The 22,887-nt window shown below is 38.8% G+C and overlaps 2 protein-coding genes and 1 pseudogene across 2 annotated transcripts; 1 reads left to right on the plus strand and 2 right to left on the minus strand.

Annotated features, from left to right (window-relative positions):
- Window positions 1-5,736: 5,736 nt before the first annotated feature.
- On the plus strand, window positions 5,737-8,729 carry LOC116895204 (annotated as a pseudogene).
- Window positions 8,730-14,019: 5,290 nt separating this feature from the next.
- Window positions 14,020-14,411, minus strand: LOC116895270 (small proline-rich protein 2G-like). The gene is made up of 2 exons (XM_032896588.1): window positions 14,322-14,411; window positions 14,020-14,157 (listed from the first exon to the last, which is right to left on the minus strand). Exons 1-2 carry the CDS (start codon window positions 14,409-14,411, stop codon window positions 14,020-14,022), a joined length of 228 nt encoding a protein of 75 aa, XP_032752479.1.
- Window positions 14,412-21,420: 7,009 nt separating this feature from the next.
- LOC116895271 (small proline-rich protein 2H) lies at window positions 21,421-21,705 on the minus strand. The gene has a single exon (XM_032896589.1). The coding sequence runs from the start codon at window positions 21,703-21,705 to the stop codon at window positions 21,421-21,423; it is 285 nt and encodes a 94-aa protein (XP_032752480.1).
- Window positions 21,706-22,887: the final 1,182 nt, after the last annotated feature.

Raw genomic sequence — 22,887 nt, forward strand, 5'->3', positions numbered from 1 at the left:
TTATTCTCATAATTGACAAATCAAGACAAAAATCCCTCAGGACATTGTTATAATTATATGTCTCATTCATGCGTGAAACCTACAATCTACACCGACTAGCCAAATAAGACATGCACACTGGTCCAATAGTGTAACTGACTACTTTCTGATTATATCTAAAGGCCTGGTCAATGAAATGGAACCCATATCTGCTATTGGCACTGTTAATGAAGCTGAGAACCTGAGGCTGGAAAGGGCAGAGTCCTTAGGGGAGAATGAAATATTATTGTATTTTTAAACATATATAGCATTAAAATAACTCCCTATGCCCAAGGACTCCCAAGATTGTAATTCTCTGTTCATTGACCAATGGAGATCTCTGTGTTAATTAAGTATACATGAGGAAACTTCTCTGATGAGGAATAAGTGATACATTATTCCATGGGTATAGCAATTTGCGTTTGATAGCTACTGGCAGAAAGAGAGTCAGTTTTCTTTAATTAGGGGACCCTGGCAGGTTAATCACACTGCTGGGTATGGCACACTACCATGACACCTTGAGAATTACAATCTTGGCTTATAGACAGCTGGAGGGAACTTCAAGGTGCTTTAGCAGTTAGGGTGTGACAGTGGACAGAGTCAGTAGAAGAGAGAATGGGTGAGGTGATTAATATAAAAATGTACAGTATGATACTATCAAAGAATTATTAAGTATTATGTTAAAGGTATCATATTAAGAAAAATAAGCAAATATCCAAAAGATGAATGTCATGGTTTTCCTCAGATATTGAATGAGTGTTAATGAAGGATGAATGAAGTTTTGAATGAGGGCTAATATGCTCTATTCTGTCTACTATAAATTAGCATAGTATATATTAAATATTTTTATTCACCTTACAACCCAAATCAGTCCTTTCTCTTCTACAAGTAACCCCCTCACACAAGCCCTTCCCCATTCCACATACCCCTTCTTTCTTGAGAAGGGGAAGCCCACTAAGATCCACCCCTTCACATATCCCCCACACTTCTCAACAAGATGATGTGGTAATAAGTGCATCCTCTCCTACTGAGGCTGGATAAGGTAGTCCATTTGGGTCTCAGGAGCCACAAGCAGGTAGGCAACAAGCTCATGGAGTGCCCCTGCCCCTGCTCCAGACGTTTGGGACCAGCATGAAGACGAAGTTGCTCATTTACTACATGTGCCCTGGTACGTAGGTCCAGTCCATGCTTGATCTTTTGTTGATGGTTCGGTCCCTAAGAGTCCCAAAGGTCCAGGTTTCTCTCAGTCTTTCTGTGGAGTCCCTGTCCTCTTAGAGATACTCAATGTTTCTCACAACTCTTCTTTAGGATTTTTTGAGCTCAATCTATTCTTTGGATGTGAAAATTTGCATCTTTTTCTATTAGAGGCTGGGTGGAGCCTCTCAGAGGACAGTTAATGCTATGTTCCTACCTGAAAGCATAACAGAGTACTATTAATAGTGTCAGGGATTAGCTCTTGCCCATGAAGTGAGTCTCAATTTGGCGCAGTCATTGGTTGGCTATTCCCTTGGTCTCTTCTCTATTTTTGTCCTTGAAGATCTTTTAGGGAGGACACATTTGTGGTAGAAGGCTTTGTGGGGGTTGCTCTCCTTATTTGTCCACAGGAAGTCTTGCCAGGGTACAAACAGTGGGAGAGGATGCACCTAATTTTTTTTTTTTTTTATTAACTTGAGTATTTCTTATGTGTACATTTCGAGTGTTATTCCTTTCCCGGTTTCCAGGCAACATCCCCTTCCCCCCCCTTCCTTATGGGTGTTCCTCCCCACCTCCCCCATTGCCGCCCTCCCCGACAGTCTAGTTCACTGGGGGGTTCAGTCTTAGCAGGACCCAGGGCTTCCCCTTCCACTGGTGCTCTTACTAGGATATTCATTGCTACCTACGAGGTCAGAGTCCAGGGTCAGTCCATGTATAGTCTTTAGGTAGTGGCTTAGTCCCTGGAAGCTCTGGTTGCTTGGCATTGTTGTACATATGGGGTCTCAAGCCCCTTCAAGCTCTTCCAGTTCATTCTCTGATTCCTTCAACGGGGGTCCCGTTCTCAGTTCAGTGGTTTGCTGCTGGCATTCGCCTCTGTATTTGCTGTATTCTGGCTGTGTCTCTCAGGATCGATCTACATCCGGCTCCTGTCGGTCTGCACTTCTTCTTTTTTTTTTTTTTTTTTTTGGTTCTTTTTTTCGGAGCTGGGGACCGAACCCATCTTGTCTAATTGGGTGGCTCTATATGTATGGGCCACATGTGGGGCAGGCTCTGAATGGGTGTTCCTTCAGTCTCTGTTTTAATCTTTGCCTCTCTCTTCCCTGCCAAGGGTATTCTTGTTCCCCTTTTAAAGAAGGAGTGAAGCCTTCACATTTTGATCATCCGTCTTGAGTTTCATTTGTTCTAGGCAACTAGGGGAATTCAAGCATTTGGGCTAATAGCCACTTATCAGTGAGTGCATACCATGTATGTCTTTCTGTGATTGGGTTAGCTCACTCAGGATGATATTTTCCAGTTCCAACCATTTGCCTACAATTTCATAAACTCGTTGTTTTTGATAGCTGAGTAATATTCCATTGTGTAGATGTACCACATTTTCTGTATCCATTCCTCTGTTGAAGGGCATCTGGGTTCTTTCCAGCTTCTGGCTATTATAAATAAGGCTGCGATGAACATAATGGAGCACGTGTCTTTTTTTTTATATGTTGGGGCATCTTTTGGGTATATGCCCAAGAGAGGTATAGCTGGATCCTCAGGCAGTTCAATGTCCAATTTTCTGAGAAACCTCCAGACTGATTTCCAGAATGGTTGTACCAGTCTGCAACCCCACCAACAATGGAGGAGTGTTCCTCTTTCTCCGCATCCTCGCCAGCATTTGCTGTCACCTGAGTTTTTGATCTTAGCCATTCTCACTGGTGTGAGGTGAAATCTCAGGGTTGTTTTGATTTGCATTTCCCTGATGACTAAAGATGTTGAACATTTCTTTAGGTGTTTCTCAGCCATTCGGCATTCCTCAGCTGTGAATTCTTTGTTTAGCTCTGAACCCCATTTTTTAATAGGGTTATTTGTCTCCCTCGGTCTAACTTTTTGAGTTCTTTGTATATTTTGGATATAAGGCCTCTATCTGTTGTAGGATTGGTAAAGATCTTTTCCCAATCTGTTGGTTGCCATTTTGTCCTGACCACAGTGTCCTTTGCCTTACAGAAGCTTTGTAGTTTTAGGAGATCCCATTTGTCGATTCTTGATCTTAGAGCATAAGCCATTGGTGTTTTTGTTCAGGAAATTTTTCCAGTGCCCATGTGTTCCAGATGCTTCCCTAGTTTTTCTTCTATTAGTTTGAGGTGTCTGGTTTGATGTGGAGGTCCTTGATCCACTTGGACTTAAGCTTTGTACAGGGTGATAAGCATGGATCGATCTGCATTCTTCTACATGTTGACCTCCAGTTGAACCAGCACCATTTGCTGAAAATGCTATCTTTTTTTCCATTGGATGGTTTGGGCTCCTTTGTCAAAAATCAAGTGACCATAGGTGTGTGGGTTCATTCTGGGTCTTCAATTCTATTCCATTGGTCTATCTGTCTGTCTCTGTACCAATACCAGGATGCACCTAATCTTATAGAGACTTGATACCCCATGCATGGGGGTTACCATGGTATCACCCTATGAGAGGTGAAGCAGATGTATGATGAAGGGAAGAACCCTGCGAGGAGGAACTGGGAGGCAAGGCAAAGTTTTGGATGCAAATAAATAAAATAACTAACAGTAAAAGAAAAAGCCATATGGAAGCCCCTACTATAAAAGTTTTCTAAAATACATAAGATTTAAATGGAATTTAAATAGTCATACCATGTAATGTGGAGACAATGTTTCAACTATACTGCTTATGCTCTCAAATAAAACTTCTAGTACATAGAATAAGTCACATTCTTTTGATTTCTTGATCAAAGTGGGTCCCAGAGACTTTGCATCATAGACTATTGTTAGTGCTGCTGGAGAACTTCCAAAAAGTCTGATAGGTGAAGATATTGCACATTTATGTCATTCAAAATGTAGTAATAAAGCTTGGAGTCAACATTTTCCACAGTGTTGGAAATTATTATAATACGACTTCACCCAAAAATTTCATATTAAGTCCCACTAAGATACAACCTTGAGATCTACAATACAGACCTGTATGCAATATATAACCTTTAGTGCAATAGTTACACAAATATTAGGGGAGTAAGTAATCACATTTTGATCAGATTTCAGGACAAAACCCTAATATGAAACCCATATCCAACACAAATGTAAACAAGAACCTGAGAGTTAGACAGTCCATATGGGCTCCCACAGAAATGTTACCATAGTTACTTTGCTAAATGGTCAGACAATAAAATTACCCCTAATGATATTGCTATACTCATAGATAAGTGCATCACTCAATTCTTGATAGGGAAACTCCTAACAATAGATGAATGAACACTGAAACCCATGTTGTCTATCATGTAGAGGTTCAGGGTCTTTGGAACATTAAATCTTAATGGAATGTCTTTATCAAACAGATTTCTTCAAGGTTAAGGAACAGGTGAAAAGATTGTAAGAACCAGAAGTGAGAGATGACCCAAAAGAAAGAGCTTCTTACATTTGCAAACACAACAGGGCTGATACACATACAAATTGAGAAACTATGACGTGATGAAGATGTACATGCGTTAAAAGCAGACAAGACAAATAGAAGGGTAAATAGTCACAAAATCCCATGGCTAAGAAGTTATTAGAAATGTAAAGCCTCTTGAAGCACCCACATTCCCTCTTGTTTTCCTGTATTTTCATCTCAGGTTTGACTCTGAAAATTACTATGACAGTTCTTTGACATTGGTATCAATATGGTGTTCACCTGGTAAAATTAATTGTGAAGCACGGAAATCTGTGTTCTATAGGATACCACATAGGACTTGTACTATTTCATCCTTGAACTGCTCATGCAATTCTTCACCAAAGGGAGTCTAAAGGGTGGAAGTTTGTCAGGTTCTCCACACTGCTTTGCTTACAATGGACGTGTATGTGTGGGTACATGAAAGTGGGAAGAGTAGGAGACAGCATCTATTTTTTCTGTGATGTTTCAATGGAGTAGGACAATTACTGCCTGTAAAATTCCCATCTTGTTAAAATGTTCATTTGTCCCATGGCAGGGGAGAAAAACATTATGTTTAGATTTGGGGCATATGTGTCCAGCCATTTTTATGCTCTTAGTTTCTCTATTTTGGATATCCATAATAAGAAGGAATCCTAGGCACTTGGGATGAATATCTGTAGTTGTTGTAGAGAAAGACACAGCGTGGGATTCATCTCCAGGCCTGCATAAATAATCCAGAGTGAAGTAAGCCTGCATCAGCACTTGAGATGTGAAGTCAGGAAGAAAAGAAATTATATGATATCCTACTTCAAAATAAAAAGAAATCTACCCTGTGTCCTTCTTCCAATATCACATTCCTAACCTGGAGCTTCTTTTTAACATCATTAGCATTTTAACATCTTTAATATATATATTAATATATATTATATCCTGTTGTGTTGTGTGGTACTTAACAATATTAATAAAAATAGTTTCTTCTCCATCTTCCCAGAAATAGAAATTTCTTAGCAATCCCATTGTATCAAAGGAGCAAGAAACTACTATGACATTACAGGTTGTAATATGTTCACAAATTCTGCATGCCATAGCCTAGTGCAACTACCTTCCAACATAAGTTTACTACCGGTAATGATGGCACTGGGTATGGTGGTGACAAAGTCATATTATCTTGGATTTGATCAACTGTCAGTTGTAATGGTGAACCATTATACACCAAGGAAAACTCTTGTTATATTCACCCCAGGAAGAAAATGAAGTTGACATATAGGAGTTAAAAGGTCTTATTCCAGGTAGTCATTTGACAATTGAAAGACAGGTAAGAGTTTCAGCCAATGTAGAAAGACTCTTTGTTTTGGGCCTCACAAATCTAGAGACAAGCTTCTTGAGAGAGCATTTAATCATAAAACATGAGTAGTATAGAAAACAGAGGCCCCACCAGGAAACATGAGCTTCATCTAGGGAAGAAGTGTAAAATAAATTGGTCTAGTCCTGAAACTAGTTTCCTAAGTACAAATAACTAATGAAACACTAATGTTTACTCCCTTAGAAATATTGCCCTTTTTTTTAAGTCTCACTGATCTCCAGAGGTCATGTTGTTATTTCCTGGTCCTGAAACACTGGAATCCTAACTGACATCTATAGGAAAAATGAGGGTTTTAGTCCAATTGGCCAAGTTGAGTACACCACAGAGGTGGGTTTTGGATCTGAAGAAGGCATATTTTTTGAGGAAAGCTTCCAAGGCATACATGAGTCTAAACAGTTTGATTGTGGGGTAGAAACTAGACACTTACGTAAGCACAGATGTGTGCCTGGAAGGGCTGCTTCTGCTGCTGCTGACACTGCAGAAGAGACCATGACTCAGGATACTAATCAAAAGCTTCCATGCAGAACATTCACAGGAGAAGACCCTGCACATTGTGTACACTAAATTCTTCCTAAGGGATAGGCATGCATTTCTTCAATTTAAAACAAACAGACAAGAAAAAATCATGTGTTTTTTTTTTTAAATCTCAAACATGGTCTGTCAGACACTGGGTCGCTTCTCTTCTTGTCTTTACCATGAATAAATTTCTATTTCCCAAGTTGGATAGACTTTTATTTGTTGTGATATATTCCACAGAAAATTCCATTTCTTTCAACAAGTAGATATGTTGGAGAGTTGTATAGGATGTTGTAAAAGAGTTGTAAACGTCATGCTGTATTAAAAAGGCATAGTTAACTTTATAAATCTGGTAAATTCCTTAAGAGACATTTTCCCCCAATATTAACTAATTGTGAGTTCTACCAAGGACATTTCTCAACTTCAAGAGCAATAACCAAGAAAACTCCAGAAATCAAGGAACCTCATACCTGTTCTCAAGGGACTGGTAATTGTTCAGAGTGTCTTGTTGACTTAGAGGTTCAAACTCCAGCGATTAGATGTGTACATGCCATCATTCCACTAACACTCTGTGCTTTTGCATATCTCTGCCCCTAAAACAGGACCTATTTGTCATTTGTCACAATTTTAATTGACATCACTATTTAATACTTATAAAGAAAAGCGGCTGCTTTCAGGTGGGGGTGAGGAAAGGGATTGTGGGAGGGGTCTGGTGTCCCAGATGGAGTTTTGTGGTTTTGTGTGGCCAGTGCTGGAGCCAACCTGAGTGGTCATGCTGGACTGTGGAGAACTCAGAATGGGTTCTTAGGCTCTGGTGGAAAGGGCTAGGAGACAGGGAGCAGAGACTGAGATGCCTCAGGACATGGAAACGCCTGAGCAGGTCCGGGGTGGGATTGGGGGTGCCGCTGTGCCTACACCAAGGCAGCCAAGGAAGAACAACCCTTTCCAGGAAGAGTGGCAGCTGCGGAATAAGATGGTGCTCCCCTAAGTGGCCGCGGCCGCCATGGCCGTGCTGGGGCCTTCTATCCCGTGGTGCCCCTCTATCGTCTCTACTGCCAGACTACCAGACTTGGAGGATCAGCAGTGGCCTGGCACACAGTAGATCAGATTGAAAACATGGTGCCTGTGAAGGATCGGGTCATTAAGGTCACCATCATTGCTGACTTTCATGCCAGTCTCTAGTGGAACTTCAGACCAGAAAAGACTGCACTAGCCTCTTATTTTATTTTACTTTATTTTATTTTAATTTTTTATTATATATATTTCTTTACTTACATTTCAAATGCAATTCCCTTTCTCGGTTTCCTGTTCATAAGCCCTATCTCCTCCCCATCCCCTTCTTCTATAAGGGTGTTCCACTTCCCCGAGATTCCCTTACACTAGGGTTCCAACCTTAGCAGGACCAAGGGCTTCTCCTTCACCTGGTGCCCCAACAAGGCTATTCTCTGCTACATAGGCAGTTGGAGCCCTGGGTCAGTCCATGTATAGTCTTTCGGTAGTGGTTTAGTCCCTGGAAGCTCTGGTTGGTTGGCATTGTCGTTTTAATGGGGTTGCAAGCTTCTTCAACTCTTTCAATACTTCCTCTAATTCCCCCCAAGGGGGTCCTATTCTCAGTTCGGTGGTTTGCTGCTAGCATTGACCTCTGTATTGGACGTGCTCTGGATGTGTCTCTCAGGAGAGATCTATATCCGATCCCTTTCAGCATGCATTTTCTAGCTTCATCAATCTTATCTAGTTTTGGTGGCTGTATATTTATGGGCCAAATGTGGGTCAGGCTCTGAATGGCCATTCCTTGAGTCGCAGCTCTCAACTTTGCTTCCATATCCCCTCCTATGGATATTATTTCCCCCTTTTAAGAAGGAATGGGAACATCCGCATTTTGGTCATCCTTCTTGTTGAGTTTCCTGTGGTCTGTGGATCGCATCTTGGGTAATTCCAGCTTTTTGGCTAATATCCACTTATCAGTGAGTGCATATCAAGTGTGTTTTTCTGTGATTGAGTAACCTCAGATAGGACAAACCAGTAATTGGAATTTCTACATAAAATGTACCGCTCGAACCTGGATAGAATTTCAATAAAATACAGTGCTTCTGTTTTGTTGTACATATGCCAGTGTTTTTTCTATATTGTTCCTGAATTTGCAGAAGATCCAAGAATGTAGAATGTTGAACTCATCAATCTTTCTTACACTTTTTTTGAAGTGAAAGAAGGGCACAAGTTGTTGGTCACAGGCTATAATTGAAGAAGCTCCCAACACCTGCTTTGGAGATGTGATTTTTGGAAAACCATGAAGCCAATCCAAGGTGTCAGGCCGGAGCTTTCTCAGAAGAGAAATATTTTACAGTAGTGTGTTTTGAAACCTTGTATTCTAAAATGGTTTTACTTTTCTTTCTTTGTTAATTCGTTTATCCCACTTAAGACTGAAAAAAATGTTCAGAACTATGTCTGTGATGGTGCTTAAGGGAAGAAAAAGAACATTGCGCTGTTTTAAGCAAGAGAATATGAATGATGCTCACACTCCAAGCTGGGATTGTATATGACTGCCCGATGTAGCACAAGTGTGACTATTAAAAACAGCATCATGGGCCAGGGAGGTGAATCAGTGGCTTAAACTGTTTGCCACATAGGCCTGACAACTTGGGTTCTGGTTCCTAGAATCTGCCTTAAAAGAGTGAATGTAGAGAGCAGGACATCTGTGTAAGAGACTTAACATTTGTGGTGTTGACCAACCCGGACCGAATTTAAAATGGGTGATGTTGAAAAAGGCAAGAAGGTTTTTGTTGAGAAGGGTGCCCAGTGTCACATGATGGAAAAAGGAGGCAAGCATGAGACTGAAACAAACCTCTAGGGTCTGTTTGGGCAGAAGACAGGGCAAGCTGCTGGATTCTCTTACACAGATGAGAGCAAGAACAAAGGTGTCACCTCTAGGGGAGAGGATGCCCTGATGGAGTATTTGGAAAATCCCTAAAAGTAAATCCAAGGAACAAAAATGATCTTTGCTGGAATTAAGAAGAAGTAAGAAGCTTATCTTAAAAAGGATACTTATGAGTAATTCTACTTTCTTGTTTATTACACAACAAATGTCTCATGGCTTTTAATGTAAGTGATAATTTAATTCATACACCAAAATCAGATCATGAATGGCTAACAATGTTTTTGGTTGGACAGCCCTGATTTAAGTAAAACTGACTTGTCATGAGGTGGATATGATCTCTTTAAAAATAACACTTCCTGTTGTATACATGCTATACCTGCTCTCCATTTCTTAAGGTAAGATTGGATTTAATTAGTAATGTTTTACTTTCCATAAATATGTGGGTGTCGCCTCAAACCTATTGAATGGTTTTATACTTAGATTTACATAATTGGGTATATGGGTATGTTTAAACACTGGGAAAATTCTATCACTGTCTCAGAAACCAAATGACTCACCCGTGCTGCTTCAGTTTGTGTTCACTGGCCTCTTACAGGCAATGCTAAACTCCAGGAAGGAACTATTCTTGACAATGCTGTTTTAACTAGGATTCCCTACAACAATGATGCTGCCTTTTATCACTGAAAGGCATTTAATGTGTTTTATGTATGATATCAAGAAAAGAGTATTTAACACTTACAAAAATACAAAAGTGAATGCAGTAGCTCATATCTGTAATCCCAGAGTTCTCAAAGTGAGGTAGGAGGTTGAGCCAGGAGATCAGTTTGCCTGAATATGTATGCCCTGGCTGTCCACACACAGAGGTATAAACAGCTTTAATAGTTAAATAGTCCTGAAGTATTAGCCCTTCATACCTATAATAATGTAGCTGAAAACTTCAAAAAAGAGTCTATGCACAACTATTTTAGTTCATAGGCTGCTGGCTGCAGTTTTCTCCTATGTGGGGAAGATGAGTGGTATCTAGGCTGCAGCAGACAATTTAGTAGTGAGTGGGCAAGCTGGGGGAGACCGTTTTCTCTTACTATGAGGTTCGCAGAATCAGACAGGATAGTAAATACCCTCACTGAGCTTTCTTTGGCTGAACCAACAGTTAAAACCTCTGTGTGGAAGAGGAATCCCTTGCTCCCAAGTTTGTGTTCTTAGTTCAAGCATGGCTTTTTTAGATCAGCTGGAAGGCCATTTTATTCAGAGTACTGAAGTGATAGTGACTTGGAAATGATGATGTCATGATCTAACAGAAGAATTATGCGTGCTAGTCTAAGCTAGCGTTTGCCACCATAATTCCAAATTCATTAACGTTATCATGGAAGGGTGAAATTGTGAAGATTTACTGACATAAAAGCTCATAAACTAAAAGACAAAACAAAATTCCAACAAAGAAATGGTCCACCTTAGCTTTCCCCATTGGCAGGTCTTGTCTTCCAGGCCTTAGTTGATCAGGGACTACTTTATAGAGCTGACCCTTTATGATGCTCAGTTCGTCTATCTGAAATAAAAGGAAGACATTGGCCTATCTGCCCTTCCTGAAGGACTGGAAGGCCACAGTTAAGTAGGAGAAAGGCTGGAATGGACTTCCTCCACAGTTACAGATGAGAAGGAAATAGAAAGGGAACAGGTCAGTTACTCAGAATCAGCTTTCCCATAGTGCGTAAATAGGATAACTGGTGCAGGAGCACTAATGATGGTTTCTATTGGTGCAGATATGAACTGCACACCAGAGCCATAAGGGCTGCATCAAAGTGACAAGGAATTTCTACTAATCATCTGGTTTTCTTAGCATTAATACTATATGCCCAAACCCAATTTCTTAATTACCATGCCTCATTTCTAGATAAGAGGAGCAGAGATTATACTTCATTAGTGAGCACTGCTCATCACTAAGTAATTCAGAGGAACTTGGTATTGTAGTAAAACACATGTCAGACTTGTGTGGTTCTTATAGAATTTCATACAGGATGTGATAATTCCACTGAAATTAGATAAAAGTTAGATGAAATTAGGTGCATAAAAGCTGATGTCACTATATGTCAGCAGTCACTATGACTTTGAGCTCCCTTCTGGTGACAAATATCAATTTCTTCATAAACAGCTCTGAAAAAAATTCAACAAGGCAGAAGAATTACATATCAGTTTGAAAGTACCGTATTACTACCACCAGAAGTAAAAATACAGGCTTTTGGGGGAGAGGGGATCAGGAATCATAAATGAACTAAAACTAAGCTGGAGCTTATTCTAGCATAAAACATCTAATGTTAGAGTCTTTCCAGCATCTTTTAAAACCCAATATATTTTTACTTTTGATTTAAACTAGGATTTGAAATTGGGCGGTTTTTTTACTTCAAATATAAAGCTCTAAGTTTTAAAATACTTTAAAAAATTAAGTCTGCTTTGTTTAACATTGTATTATAGTCTAGACCTGGGTAAATCCTGTAGCTTGTATTGTGCATCTTTGTACATTTAATAAATTATAATTTTTATGAAAAAAAAGAAAAGCTGTATCTCTAAATTAGTAACAGTGCTAAACAAACATAGGAAAGAGCAATTCAAACCCACATAGAATGAGATCAACTCACAAAATAATTGTAGCATTAAAGCACAAGGAGAATTTATTTAAATGTTGTAGACAGTTAAGGGAGGCCAGTAGCAAAGGTGGAAAGGAGCCAAATATTTAAAACCCATGTTTGTTTTAAGTATGATGATCCTCTGATTTTTCCATTATTGTTCATATTACATAAAACATAAATATATTTTGTAAATAATATAGAAAGAAAGTAAAAATAGAATATAAAGAATAATAACTTTTAAAATTATATTTCCTCTACAAGTTTGATATGTCTAAGCCACTCTCTACTGTGGTACTATAATTGTGGTTATGGTCCTAATGTTGTTCAAGATGGAGGTAGTAGTGATGAACTTGTGGTTACTGTGATGGAGATGAATGTCCTGGGTACAGTGGTATAAGTGGAACTGAGGGTCATAGTATAGACAAAGAGGGTGGTAGGTGATGATAGATGTGCTATTGGTGATACTGACAACCATGATAGTTAAGGAGGTAAAAGTGAAGATGATCACCATCTACCAGGCCCTGACACACATCTAATTCTAAGTTGTCAGAGAATGGACCAAAAAATGACTCACATTTATTCTAGTTTGGCAAAGACAAGTCATTGATCTATTTAAGTGTTTCAATGACTTATAGTAGAAATAAAGCAGCCTGTACCCTGAAATTTCAGGAAAATGCAAATGGACAGTGGAATCCCATTGCTCCAAGTTATGAATGAATACTCTCAAAATAATAAGCCTTATCCAGAATATAGATAAGGAGAACCCAAACACTCTGCCAAACAGATGGGAGATCAATCGGTCCAGGATGAAAATCAATATGGAGTTTCTTCCTATTAAACAAGAAAAGTTGTACTAATATAAGATTGATAGGCAGTGTTTATATATTCCTAAAAAGTTGTCAAATAGAAAATACTCAAGAGATATCTGCATGTCCTTCTTTATCATATCACAACTCATAATATGCAAGTTAAATAATCAGGAATGATGCCCATCGTTGGAAGATTCTATTAAGAAAGTATGACATATATATATATATATATGTAGCAGACATATGTATATATATATATGTAGCAGAGTAATATTTAGTCATAAAGAACAATAGCATCATATTGTGTTCATGATAATTGATATAACTGAATATCATCTTATTAAAAACAATAAAACTATTCTCTGAGGAGAAGGGGAAGAGAGCTATATGATGGTGGGAGTGAAAAAAAGAGGAGGAGGAGGACTAAAATCTGGATGTAAAGTGAATGAATAAATGAAAAATAAAAAGACCAAGGATCATTCTAAAAGACATGGTGAGCATGTTTGTTTTAGATGTAAAAACAGAATAATTTAGCAAGGTTACATTAATGTACATGTACAAATATTAGGGGACAAGTGAGAGCAAAATATTTGAGACATAGGTGCAAATATGATCCGAGTCATAAATACATGACTGAAAAATGACATCTTCTTAAGTTAGTATATCATAATAAAAGAGATTATAGTTTTATGAAATGAAATAATGTGTCATTCAAGAAATCAAACACTAAGTAATCTTTGCCATGACTCAAAATTCAGTCAAAATGCAAATGCTACAGATTGACAGGTGCACCAAAGTTTAAAAATTAAGGAAAACAAGGATGTCGCAAGGAGAGGAAAGTATGTTTATGAAAAAAAACACATGAATACCATCAAAAAGATTATAATTTATTCATCAAATGGAACAACAGTAGTATGCAGATTTGGAAACGATACTGTGAATGCACTGAGGGGACATGTACTACTCTTTCCTCTAAGTTTCTGGGACATGGAATTATTGAAGGAGAGTCATTCTGAGCATTCAGTTGAAAAAAGAAAAAGCAGGATTAAAGTTTCAGAGAAGCGCCTTCCCTATTATGAGACAAATAGGCACATGGAGGGTGAAGGGTAGAGAAGATTCTTTTGTTTTCAAGATGTCCTTTGAATGGAAGATGGAGGTATTGCTGTGGAAAGACAATACATGGATGCTTTTCTCTTCCCCTTGTCCTGAGGACTGCTGATGTGCTCACTTGTTCTCAGGTTGGCACTTCTGCTGACATGGTGGAGGAGTTTGCACAGGAGGACATTTCTGCTGGCATGAAGAAGGGAGGCATGGCTCAGGGCACGGTTCAGGCCACTTTGGAGGAGGACAAGGTTCAGGACACTGTGTAGGTGGGCACGCAGGAGGAGGACAAGGCTCAGGGCACTGTGTAGGTGGGCACACAAGGCTCAGGGAGGAGGACAAGGAGGAGGACAAGGCTCAGGGCACTGTGTAGGTGGGCACACAGGAGGAGGACAAGGCTCAGGGCACTGTGTAGGTGGGTACACAGGAGGAGGACAAGGCTCAGGGAACTTGGGTGGTGGGCACACAGGAGGAGGCTGGCAGGGCTGCTTGCACTGCTGTTCTTGGTAAGACATGGTGCTGAAATCTTAGGATCTGAAAGACATTAATGAGAGTGCTCAGGGGTGATCCAGAACAGAGAAGATAGATTGACATGTGGAACATCATATTCATTTCTACCTGAAGTGATGAACATTATTCCCCAACTCCTGTCTTAAGACTTCTTGCATTTTCCCTTTCCTGTCAGCACTCTGTTGCACAAACCTTGGGAAATCCTCCTTTGTTTGATATTCTTTTCCAGGAGAAAGTATTTTGTTTCAGTAAAACAAATAAAGCTATTTTATATAGCAACACCTTCAAGAATAGCAATCTCAAGTTCTCTCATCCTGAGAATTTTCGAATGAATTCCTGTATCCAACATTACTTGCATCACCATAACAAGCTATCTGGGCTTGGACAATAAAAGATAGCTCAGGAAAATCTCAGATTATCATACCTGCTATGGTACATGGCCTTTCAAAGAACAGCAAAGCATACACATCAATGAGGAATATTCTCTATTCAAGCACTTACCAAAGGAAAAGGAAAGCCACTTCTCACAATGATCTGTGGTATTCATTGATAAGTTTCTGACTGCTAGGTAGGTATCATTCATGCCATGATTAAAATGGGACTCACTATACTTATCATCTCAAAACTAACGACAGCACATAAGAAGACCAGAGAGACAGAAAATTTCAAGAAATGATACTCACTCACCAGCTACTCCAAAGTAGTGTAGGACCTGAGTATCAGGAGTCTGCAGTCAGTCAGCCAAGGATCTCTTTATAGGACTGGCTTCTCAGTCTAGTGGATGTAGAACTAACTGAGATTAGACAAGCCCAAGAATTTCTCAACCAAAATGCAAATCCACGCATGACTGGCTTTACCAGAACTCTACAAAGTAATTTATGTCCTACTCCTTGACATCAACACTAGTTCAGTGCTGTGACTCAGAGGGCACTTTTGACTTTTAAGTTTCAAAAGATTTGACAGCTGCAGAAATAGAGGGCTTGTTCCTCTGCTTGTCTAAGTTCTATTTCTTGATTCAAGACTATTTTTTCCTCTGCTACAATTGTCCTATTTATTTTACTTCAGCTCATTGGTATTATGTGGTACACAAGCCCTATTTACATTTCTCTTTTTTAGACTAAATTTTCCTAAGTGCTGAAAGAAGGGAATTGAGGGACCTTAGTTATAATTTCAGCATCATCATCAATAACTCTGTTACAAGAGACTGTTCATGTCTCCTGTCTAAACTACACACTTTTCTGTGAAAAATAGAAAAAAGTATATGCCCTTCAGAGTAAAGGCTGACGATCTTTGACAATATTGTGACTATTTACAAGACTGCCATGTCAAATGATTTATGTGGGGTATATATATTTGGACTAACCTATGAATATGACTGCAAGACTTTATTATGACAGGAAATGAACTAGATTCCCACCTGTCCTAAGTATGTTATGCTTATGTGTCTATCATGAAGGTGCACAATCACTTGCAACTTACTTATGTGAAGTATTATTGAGAACAAATATAGTACATGGCCTCTAAGGCGTCTATGAGAACTTCCACAGGAAATACAACACTATACACACACACACACACACACACACACACACAAACACACACACATAAAAGAGAGTATATCAGTCTTATATTTTAATCTGCTATATATCCTTTCTTGATTTTCTAACATTCATATTAAAACATTGCTTCATAAAAATGACAACGTGTATTTAAAACTTGGATGCTTTATAATGCTTGACTGTTTTAAACACTTTTGTGGAAGACAGGTCTCTGGGAACTTCAAGTGTGACATATAGGAGGAGGTTGGCAGGGTTGCTAGCATTGGTGCTGTTTGTAATGCATATACTGCAGTATCAGGATCTGAAAGAAATTATGTGATAGTTCTCTCACAAATGATCCTTGCAGAGAATGAATCTTACATTTGTAGGCTATCAGAACTACTCATCAATCCCTATTCTTCCTCAGGACTTCTTGTCACCATTTTCAATCATTTGCCTAGGTAACCCTCCTTTTTCTTCACATTTTCCATGAAAAATGAATAACTTTATTCAAAATGGCAGTGCAATAGTGCTAGGAGAAAAAAAAACTATCTTTAGGATAGTCCTTCTGACATTTAAATTCTAAAAACAAGTTATCTCAGTAATGACAGTAACTACTGCCATTATTAACACTTGTGATGTCCCAGGAAATTGACTAGGTATTAAACAAAAATCAGAATTCCAGGGTCTAGACCTGGGACAACAAAAGAGTTCTGAAAAAAGAAAACTATTCTATTTGGTCCTAGAAAGTTGCTTTATTTTTGGAGGAGAATGAAACCAGCTTTCATTTACTTACAGCTTTGCTCTGAGAATCACATGCACACTGAATCATCATCAGTGAATCATTGTCAGCTTCCTATGACTGTCAGTACTTTTGACAGTATGGAAGGGTTCAGCTGAGAATGCCACTGTCAATTCCCCTAAGGGAAAAGAGCCGTCACAGTTCAGCACTGGAGGTAAGATAATAGGAAATGTATCACCAGTGGATGGCCCAGAAAAGCCAGTACAGGTGCCTCACATTCAGGTCAGTAGACTTATAACTCTCCATGTTTGCATAAAACACATAGAGTATCATCATAAGCAAATGTCTACCATGACATATTACAAATTTGGCTGCTGAGTTTCAGTGCCAGTGTAAGACAGAGTCAGTTTAACCTGAGGATATTCTTATTCTTATTAATATAGCCCACTCAAGAGGGTACAAAACAGTAAAGGGAAATAATGAAAATGAAAGAGAGCAGAATATATCAGGGCATATGGAGATGGATAATTAACTTTTTAAACCATAAGGAAATCTACTACTCTAAATGTTTACAAATATATATACATATGTAAAATGTTTAAATTAAATTACCTTACAACTAGAGTGATGGTTAGGGGCCTTACCTCCCCAAGTAGATACCACATACAAGGAAATACAAACCTCAGTGACAATAACAGCTTACCAGTATTTAGTTAGTCAGTGGGGTCCCATAGTTTGACCCTAATATCTTTCAGACTAATGGTTTTAATCTTGTCTACCTTCTAGAAATTATGGTAAGATCCTATTTCTATAGAAATAACATTCTTAAGATAGAAAACATGGAGAGACCTAGGAGATGCTCATCTAGATATTCATCCCTTCTGCATAGCATGCATGATATTGGAAGGCCCTATGTACACTGTTGAAATAGAAATAATCACCAAGTCTCACCCAGATCTGGACACATGTTACAACAATGACTAGCTTGACAAGTTGTGCCCAGTGGTATGAATGTAGGACAAACGCCTGGGAAGAACCACTGACTTTTTGTTAACATTTAATGTTCCTCCTCATGAATCAAAGTGCATATCTCACACTGGTCAAAGGGAATTTGTAGCTAGATAGGATATAGGCCTTTGGGGATAATACAACCAACACCATCATTCTCACAATGGACAAATCAACAAAAAAATCCCTAGTGACATTGCTAAAGTCATATGAATACATCTCTTATTCCTCATGAGAGAAGATATTACTTGCAAAAGAATATTAACACAGAGGCCCTTAGTGATATATGGTACACAGGATAAAAGACTTGTATGTACTTAGTATTATGGTCATAGAAGACTTGGCAGAAAGATTGTGGGAGCCAGAGTTAGAAACTCTTTTCTTCATTCAACCAGAACATTAAACAGCTGAAATCACAACTATTGAGATGGTGTGCATAAGACTTGTGAAAGATCAAGTCAGACAAAACTCAGCAAGGAAGAGAAAAGAAGTGTAAAATCCCATGACCAACTGAGGACCTATTAATAATTTCTGGGAGAAAATGTGTTAGTTTTCTTCAATGACGTGATACATGGTACACCTGAGTAGACCCTACTGTCTAGAATATTTGAACTACACAAAATTAAATTTATGAGGTCAAGAAGAGGCAAATGTAAAATAACCCATATTTGAGTGGGAAGTGATTAAAAAGCACAGTGGATGAATAAGGACCAATTTTGTTAAGCACCTGAGTGAATACTATTAAATTGTATTGGATAAAATGAAGCTAAGTAACAAATAGGGCCCAAGGGTGAATCTCACCAAGATGGAGACATAGGTTAGATATTGGGGTTGAATAGAGGGAGAGTATATGATGGTGGATGGTTCAGGATAAGAATGTAAGGAATGGGGAGAGGATAAAGGGAGAGAGAACTGAAAGCGACAAATTAAATCAGAGGAGAGGCATTTTTGAGAATAGCTAGAAACCTATAACAAGGGAAACTCTCAAGCATCTTTGAGGATGACCCTAGCTAAGACCCTTAGCAACCAAGGACATAAAACATGAAATAGCCATTCCCTATAACCAGACTCCAATGCAAAGATGTATACACCAAAGCACTCACTAAAACTTTGGCTAAAAATTTATCCTGGCTATAGGATGCAAAGGAGTGGAGATGCAACTGAAATTGAGGGAATGTCCAACCAATGACTGGCTCATTTTGAGACCCATCCCATGGGACAGAGAGCCTACACTGACTTTAATAATGACATGCTGCTATAACTCCAGACAGGTGCCTAGCGTAACTGTCCTCTGAAGGCTTCACCAGCATCTGATAGAAATAGATGCAGAGACCTACAGCCAAACAGCAGGCAACATTCAGGGAATCTTTTACAAGAGATGTTCAGCTTGGTCTTCAGCTGGTCCCCAAACAACTAGGAAAGGGGCTTATCCAAAACTGTTGCCTCTATGTGGAATATGTTCTTCTAGCTGGGCTGCCTTGCCTGTGGCTTCATTGGAGAAGGTTCACCTAGTTTCACAAAGATTTAATGTATCAGGGTCAGGAATACCCAGAAAAGGAAAAAATGATGGAGGATGGGGAATAGATATTGGGAGAAGTTGACCAGGACCAGGGGCAGTGAATGAGATACCAAGTTAATATGTAAAATAATAATGGTAATAATAAGTAGAATAACTCTAATAGAAACATGAAAATATTTTTCTTCATATATAAAACTCCTTCTGAAAACAAAGATGATACCCAATCATATCTACTTATTATCTACAATATTATAGATAATATAAACAAGAGAATAAAGGGAAGATGAAATATAACATGTTGTAACACAATACCTATGCTAATTATGTGCAAGCCACATCACTACTAGACCAACTGTACTATAGTCATTGTGCTACTGATGGTGGTAGTACAAGTGATGCTGTTGTTCCTGGAGTCAATGGGCATGTAACTAGTGATAGACGTGGATATGATGCTCTTAATAGGGATGAGAAGAGTGAGGATGGCAATGGTAGTGAAGATAGGTAGTAGTGGATATTGTGATAGGCTGTACTGTTTATAATAATAATGGTAGAATTGGTGATGTACATGGTGATCTTGCAGATGGAAATGAGTGGTAGTAAGGGTAGTAGAAACAATGTGAACCAGCAGTTTATAAAGCTATCAGTTACATACATCTAATTAGTGTTGTAGACTGTGTAAATGAAAACGCATGAAATAGTTCAATTGTTACTAAGACAAGTTTGGGTTATAATTAACAGTTTTCACTAGTAACAGTAAGAAGAAAATGTTCAATATTTCCAGTTATTGAAGAAACAAAACCCAAAATTTCACCAGAACCATTTTTACCTATATAAGAATTAGTACCATTGACATAATAACAGGACCTGGCAGAACAGTGAAGCAAAAAGAACACAAACACTCAGATTGTAAAAGAAGAGATTAATGAAACAAATATTGAAATTACTGTGGGGTATTCCAAAGAAATAAAATTAAACAAACCAATCATATAATTGAGCAGCATCACTTAGGTTCATTATATTTTTTTTAAAAAAAATCCAAGACATGAAATACAGATGCTTGCATAACTATCTATATTTCAGCACTACTCCTACTATTCTAAATAATCAACTTAGCTAATTACCAGAGAATGAATGAATTAATGAATATGACACACAGATATACTGGAGTAATTGTCAATGATAATGAATAATGATGTCATATCATTTTGAGAAGGGTGAATGAAACTGCATATAATTATATTAAGAAAAATACAGACCTTTTAAAATCTAAAGTTAGCTTAGTTGTATCAATTATAAAAGCACAAAAACATAACTATGATAGTTGATGTAAATGTATTACATCTGGTCCAAGGAAGGAGTCAAGGGAGAGCAAAATACATGGTGGTATTAAATGAATATAGGAGTGTGTCCTAAATGTAACCTTCATATCTGAAGATTAGTCTGCCTTAATTAGCATGTGCAAAAGACAACTCTTTGTTATGCAGAGTGAAATAATGTGTCTCTTAAGGAAACCAAAACAAATAATCTTTGTTATGACAAAAAGTTAGTCAACACCGGATTACAACCAGATGACTTGGGAGTCAATGAATAAAATTACTGAACTACAGGATGTAGGAAGCACAAAGAGTAAGACCAACTCTAGAAAAAGCAGACTCACAAGGGTCTTCAATGTATTCCAGAACCTGAGTACCAAAAGTCTGAAATCATGGATTCAAGGACCAATTTATAGGACTAGCTGGCCAGCCTAGTAGGAGCAGAGAAAACTGAGAGTGGTCCTAAATTTAGACACCAAAATGCAAATCCCTGCATAAATTGTAGTAGAGTATATATTAGAAGAAAAGAACACATGAATCCCATTCATCAGATTGTGCTTTATTCAGGAAATGGAATTTCAATTGCAGCATTACAATTAAGGTGACTAACATGTTGAGAAACATCTTCTGAGTGCACAGGATAGATAACAGCTACACTTCCCACTGAGCATCTGGGACACCAAATCACTGAGGACAGACATTTTCAGCAGGCTCTTGATACCAAAAGCAGGAAATCTTCTGTGTAAGGGGTCATCACAGGCACATGGAGAGGGAAAAGTTTAGAAGATTCCTCTGCATTCATGAAAGACTATGGAGGGAAGGGGAAGGTGTTCCTTTGCAAGTACATGAGACAGATTCTCTTCTCTTCCCCTGTCCTGATGAGTGCTGAAGTCCTCACTTGCTCTTGGGTGGGCACTTCTGCTGGCAGGGTGGAGGAGGTTGCACAGGAGGGCATTTCTGCTGGTATGAGGGAGGGGGACATGGCTCAGGGCAAGGCTCTGGACAGTTTGGAGGAGGACAAGGCTCAGGGCACTTTGGAGGAGGACAAGGATCTGGGCACTTTGGAGGAGGACATGGCTCAGGGCACTTTGGAGGAGGACATGGCTCAGGGCACTTTGGAGGTGGGCACACAGGAGGAGGCTGGCAGGGTTGCTTGCACTGCTGCTGTTGGTAAGACATAGTGCTGGAGTTTCAGGATCTGAAAGAGATTACATGAGGGTGTTTAGGCACGATCAATTCAGAGAAGAGGGATGGAGCTCTGGAGCATCAAGTTCATTTTTTTCTCTCTGGACATCATTATTTCCCAAGTTTTGTCTTAGAGCTGGTTGGATTTTTCCTTTCCTGTAAGCACTATATCCCAGCAGACTTGGATAATGATCCCTTATTTCAGTCCTTTTCTCAAGAGAAAGTATTTTGATCCAAAGAAACAAGTAATGGTGTTTACATAAGAAAACACATTCAAGACAGGCTGTCACTAGTATTGGTACTCTGAGAAAGAACAATTCCATGTCCTGTCCCCTTCATTGCATGTTATCCCAGAAGGTTGTCTGGGGCTTGAGAGTAAAAGACAGCTAAGGAAAGACTGGGGTTCTAATACATACTTAAGTGTGTAGCTTTTCAAAGAACACTTAAAGAAGTATAAGAAAAAAAATCCTGTGTTCTATGAGTTATGAAATGTAAAGAAAAGTCACTTATCACTCTTGAGTATTCTAGCCTCTGCTATGTTTCTGACTGCTAGATCACATCCCATGATTAAAACTGATTTCTAGAGATATACACCATCAAGGACTGTACACAAGAAGAAAAAGACAGACCAAGTAAAGAAAAGACACTCACCAGGTTCTCCAATATAGTCTAGGACTTGATTACCAGGAGTCTGCAGTCACGCTGTTCAGGACCAATTTATAGAACTAGCTGGACTGCCCAATGGGAGCTGAGGAGACTGAGAGTGGGCAGTTCCAAAAATTTCCCAACCAAAATCCAAACCATGCATGACTGTCTTGACTGGGACTCTACAAAGTTGGAAATCCATTTCTGTTCCTGAACAGCATCACTGTGACTCACTGGACACTTCCCTCTTTACAGTTTCAGTAAGATCTGACTGGCCACCTAAGTTCTTTTTTGTGATTGAAGGCAATGTTTGTTTTCTTTTTTACAACACTTTTTTTGTCCTAAATTATGTGTTTTATTTGTTCTACTTCAGTTTATTAATATTCTTTGATGCCTTGGCTCATTTAAATTTATTTTCAAAGGATAATTTCCCTATAGAGTAAAAGAAAGAAAATATCAAAGATTTTAATAGTGGTTTCCTCTTTATCTATGATAACCCTATGCCTGGAATCAGTCATGTCTCCTTCCTTA

This window comes from Rattus rattus, chromosome 3, assembly GCF_011064425.1.
Source record: "Rattus rattus isolate New Zealand chromosome 3, Rrattus_CSIRO_v1, whole genome shotgun sequence".
Taxonomy (NCBI): domain Eukaryota; kingdom Metazoa; phylum Chordata; class Mammalia; order Rodentia; family Muridae; genus Rattus; species Rattus rattus.

Coding starts and splice junctions, on each gene's coding strand:
- LOC116895270 (XM_032896588.1), bottom strand. CDS start 14,411: ATGTCTTACCAAGAACAGCAGTGCAAGCAGCCCTGCCAGCCTCCTCCT. Junction 14,158..14,321: donor CTGAGCCTTGTCCTCCTCCT/GTGTACCCACCT, acceptor CCACCTACACAG/TGTCCTGAACCTTGTCCTCC.
- LOC116895271 (XM_032896589.1), bottom strand. CDS start 21,705: ATGTCTTACCAACAGCAGCAGTGCAAGCAACCCTGCCAGCCTCCTCCT.